Source organism: Chrysochloris asiatica, unplaced genomic scaffold (assembly GCF_000296735.1).
Source record: "Chrysochloris asiatica unplaced genomic scaffold, ChrAsi1.0 scaffold00084, whole genome shotgun sequence".
In the NCBI taxonomy this organism is placed as follows: Eukaryota; Metazoa; Chordata; class Mammalia; order Afrosoricida; family Chrysochloridae; genus Chrysochloris; species Chrysochloris asiatica.
In genome coordinates, this window is record NW_006408602.1 from 3,883,486 (window position 1) to 3,888,095 (window position 4,610).

Sequence of the window (4,610 nt, forward strand, 5' to 3'; positions counted from 1 at the left end):
GAGTCAGTTCATACTCCTAGTGACCCTCTACATAACACAACGAAAAACTGCCCAGTTCTGTGCCATCCACATACTCACAGATATAATGCATTTCATTATTTATTTAAAAATAAAAAACGTCTTAATAACTTCCATGATTCTTTTGTGTGGTGCATCTTTCTTTTATTGTACATGTTAAACAATTGATAAGTATTATTCAGTGGCATATGGTCTGAGTCTGACGTGCTTTGAAAGGAGTACAGAGTTCTGATAATGAGGATTCTGTGAGAATGGGAAAAGCAGCACAGCAGATATGCTTTGAGAAAGTATGGGGTTTTTAGCATCTTGAAACAATATATCACACTCAAAGGGACAGAATTGGGCTGTGCAATCTGTTAGCTCATTCTTGTCCAATCTGGTCTCCTCCTTTCTTTTGGAGCCAGCATTGTCATCAACTTACTGAATTATATTCTGACTGGAATGTATTTCAGGCACAGAGTAATGTATCTACTTAAATGGAATCCTATCTTTCTATAAAAGCTTTTTGAGTATAATAAATTTTAAAAAATTCTATTAAGTTAAAGTAAATGGTTCAACCGTTTACATATGTGCCTCCTCCCCCATCACTCTTAAGAAAAGAGAGAGACCACTACTTAGAGGCGCGCACAGCCCTAACTGTTGTGTTCAACTAGCAGATATATTTTCAAAGGTACTTATTAAGAAAGATGTGTATGAATTACAAGAAATGTTCATTGAAGTGACGTGAAATGTAGAATTAAACTGAAGCTTCCTATCTATAAAGATTTACAGCTTGGTGCAATTATGCTGTCGTATAGGGTTCTCCTCCCATAAAGATTTACAGCCTTGGAAACCCTGTACAGGGTCGCTATGGGTCGGAAACGACTTGACGGCACTTAACAACAACAACAACATAGGGTTCCTAGAGTTGAAGCTGACTCAGTGAATGGGTTGGGATATCAGTGTTTCAACTGTTGTTATTCTTTTGTAAACTCTATGACAGTCCTTCTTAATAAGAGTTAAGCCTTAGTGTCCTAAGGCAGCCATTGTATGGAATGAATGGATTTGTCTCTCATGCATCTAGAATGCCACTCTCCAGAGAATTGGAAAAAAGTGACTCCGATATTTTTTGTAGGACTTCACTTTCTCATAGAACCCTGAGTTGAAAAGGTTGTGCTATAGTGATGGAGGTCACTGAGGCTTCCATTTGAAAACTGTTGTGTTATATAAACAAACTGGGCATTATATTAAAACTGCTGTATTGCTTTATATAAAGGATTAATCGTGAAATCTTACTAAATTGCTGAGCAGAATACCTGACACATATAAGTCTTCAATAAATAGTATCTATTCTAAGGAGCTTTGGTAGCATAGTGGTTACGAATCGGGCTGCTAACCTCAAGGTCGGCAGTTCCAAACTACCAGGCGTTCCTCAGGAGAAAGATGAGGCTTTCTGCTCCCGTAAAGATTTACAGCCTCGGAAACCCTGTACAGGGTCGCTATGAGTCAGCACCGACTCCACGGTACTTAACAGCAAACAACAACAATTCTAATGTTTTAAGATTTCATTATCCTTAGAGTGATTTATGTTTGATCAAGACAAAGATTATTGTTATTTTAAAGATAGTGGAAAAGGTGGGTATATTTTAGTCAAAACATTTTATTTTCAAATTTAAACACTTCTAGTAATACTTTATGCTTAGTGATAGTTACATCAGCTATAAATTTTGCTTTTTTGTAATGCTCACATAATTCATACTTAATCTAAAACTAGGTAATAATTGAGGTTTTATGTGTGTATGTGTACATGTGTATGCTTACATGCTCTCTTAAGGATTTTAGGGTTTTGCCAGGTCAAATAGGCAAATAGTTTTCTTTCATGCTTTCATTATGTGAAATTGAAGTCAGGGAGGCAGTCAGTGAGAAACACCACACCGATGCTAAGTGATGGGCTAGTAATGCCCCAGCGGACCCTATGGTAAATGGTAGGATTCGTTTGGGGCTATGACCAACAGTGCCATGTTACTGTTGAACTGTCTAGTCACTTCCTAGTCCTTGCAACTCTATTGTTGTTAAGTTATTAAGTGTCAATGAGTCGGTTCCGACTCTTGCAACCCTGTATAGGGTTTCAAAGGAGTAGCTAGTCAGTTTGAACTGCCGACCTTAGGACACAGTAGAATTACCCTTTATCTAGTGTTATAAATAAATCTAGTGTTATAAATAAATCTTTATAGAAACAGATTGCCATACTTTACTCCCATAGAGCGTCTATTAGGTTCAAACTGCAAACCTTCGGTTTGCAGCAGAGCCCTCAACCGCTGCCCCACCAAGGATCCTAAAATTGCCATTTGTTGTTGTTGTTGTTGAGTGCCATCAAGTCTGTTCCGACTCATAGTGACCCTCTGTAGGGCTTCTGAGGGGCACCTGGTAGTCCAGTGCATTAACCCACAATGCTAAACCAGTTCTCCAAAATTGCCATAAGGCATCACAAAGTATATAAATTATAAAAAAAAATCACTAGTATTCATATTACAAAATTGGAAAGGAAAAACATCTGAAACTAATCATCAGAGCAAGAACACCAGTTCATTTATTTTTGATAGTGTAAATTGAAGCAATTCTATGCTGTAGACTATAGAACAAGAAATGGATAACGACTAACATATAATTTATAAGCCAAGAGAAAACACCTTTCTGCCTCAGTAGCATGCATTTGTAGCCAGCTTGCTTATTCTGTGTTCATTGTAAAGGCAAGGTGGTGGTGGTGATGTGCTGTTGTAACTCCTAGCAACCCTTCATAGAGTTTCTGAGGCTATAAATCTTTATGGGAGCAGAAAGCCTCATCTTTGTCCGTCAAAGAAAAGGTAGATGTATGTAATACATTTTTGTATTCCTCTTTAACAGTTTGTAAAGTAAATAAGGCAGAATACTCTTTTAATTATACTTTTAATCCTAACTATAGTTGAGGCTTTATTTTGTATAATATCAGACAAGAAAAAAAGTAACAAATGCAGTCTGACTATAAAAACATTAAAGTGAATGTACTTACATCTTGTAATTGTGAAGTTTTGGGGTTTTTTTGGATTTCTTTCAGATGGACAACATCATTGGAACAGTAAGAGATTCCAACCTGAAGTTGACGCTTGCTTTTGGAATAGGAATGCATCACGCTGGACTGCATGAGAGGGACCGAAAAACAGTAGAGGAACTGTTTGTGCACTGTAAAATTCAGGTATTTCTTTCTGGTTAACAGATATTTAAAGTTAAATTCAGAGTTATAGTTTACTTAGGTATAAGATAATGTCTTTTATCTTTTAGGTTCTTATTGCTACAAGCACATTAGCCTGGGGTGTAAACTTTCCAGCTCATTTAGTAATTGTTAAGGGAACAGAATATTACGATGGAAAAACAAGACGTTATGTGGATTTCCCCATTACAGGTAATTTTTAAATTTTACAAAGCTATGATAATTTTGGTTAGCCTTGTTAAGCTGAATTTACCTGCATTAAATATTAGAAAATTGGTCATATTTAAATGCAAGAGGAGCAGATTGTAATTTTATCTTAATGTAAATATTATTATGCTGAGCTGTTTTATTACCTTTTATTTACCCAATTTGTTAATAAATAAAAAGATCAAAATTGAGGGTTTTAAATTCATTAATATATTAAAGAACTGATTAGCTATTTGTGATTTAACAAATTATGACTAAACATTGCCAAGGTTCATTTTAAATTATCTCAATAGAATTGATATTTAAATGAAACTTCCAGAACCAGAGCATTTGTTTACAATTAAAGCATAGACAGTCCATTAAGGTATATTGAAAATCTCGATAAAAGAATTTTCAGTGAAGTCATTTTCCCCCCTCAGTGAATATATTAAAAAACTGTACCATTTCAAAATAATAATTTATTTGACAGATTTGTTGAATATAAAAGATAAAAGTTTTGTAATATGGGGTTGAAAATTAGGCTTAAATAGGGAAAATGTTGTTGTTGTTGTTAGATGTCATCAAGTCAGAACCAACCCATGGCTACCTGATGCACAACAGAATGAAACACTGCCTGATCCTAGGCCAACCTCATTAATTTTGCCACGTTAGAGTCCATCAATGCTGCCACTTGGCTATCCATCTCATTGGGGGTCTTCCTCTTTTTCTGTGACCCTCCAACTTGTTGTTGTTAAGTGCCGTTGAGTCGGTTCCGACACATAGCGACCCTGTACAGTGTTTCCAAGGCTGTAAATCTTTATGGGAGCAGAAAGCTTCATCTTTCGCCCAAGGAGTGGCTGGTAGTTTCAAACTGCTGACCTTAAGGTTTGCAGCCCAATTTGTAACCACTACGCTATACCAAAAATGATCTTTTCCTCCAGTGACTGGTCCCTCCTAACAATATCTCCGAAGTATGAGAGACAAAGTTTGGCCATCTTAGCCTCCAAGGAGCACTCTGGCTGCTCTTCTTCCAAAAACGGATCTATTGGTTCTTTTGGCAACCCATGGCACTTTCAATATTCTCCTCCAGCATCATAACTCAAGTGGGTCAATTCTTCTACAGTCTTCCTTATTCAGTGTCCAGCTTTCGCATGCATATGAGATTATTGGAAATACCATG

At 36.5% G+C, this 4,610-nt stretch overlaps 1 protein-coding gene across 1 annotated transcript in view; it reads left to right on the forward strand.

Moving 5' to 3' along the window:
* Positions 1–4,610, forward strand: part of ASCC3 (activating signal cointegrator 1 complex subunit 3) — a 476,917-nt gene that overhangs the window by 323,588 nt on the left and 148,719 nt on the right. The window contains exons 29-30 of the mRNA XM_006865855.1: positions 3,092–3,229; positions 3,316–3,436. Of these exons, the coding sequence (XP_006865917.1) occupies positions 3,092–3,229; positions 3,316–3,436 (259 nt within the window). The remainder of the gene's footprint in view (positions 1–3,091; positions 3,230–3,315; positions 3,437–4,610) is intronic.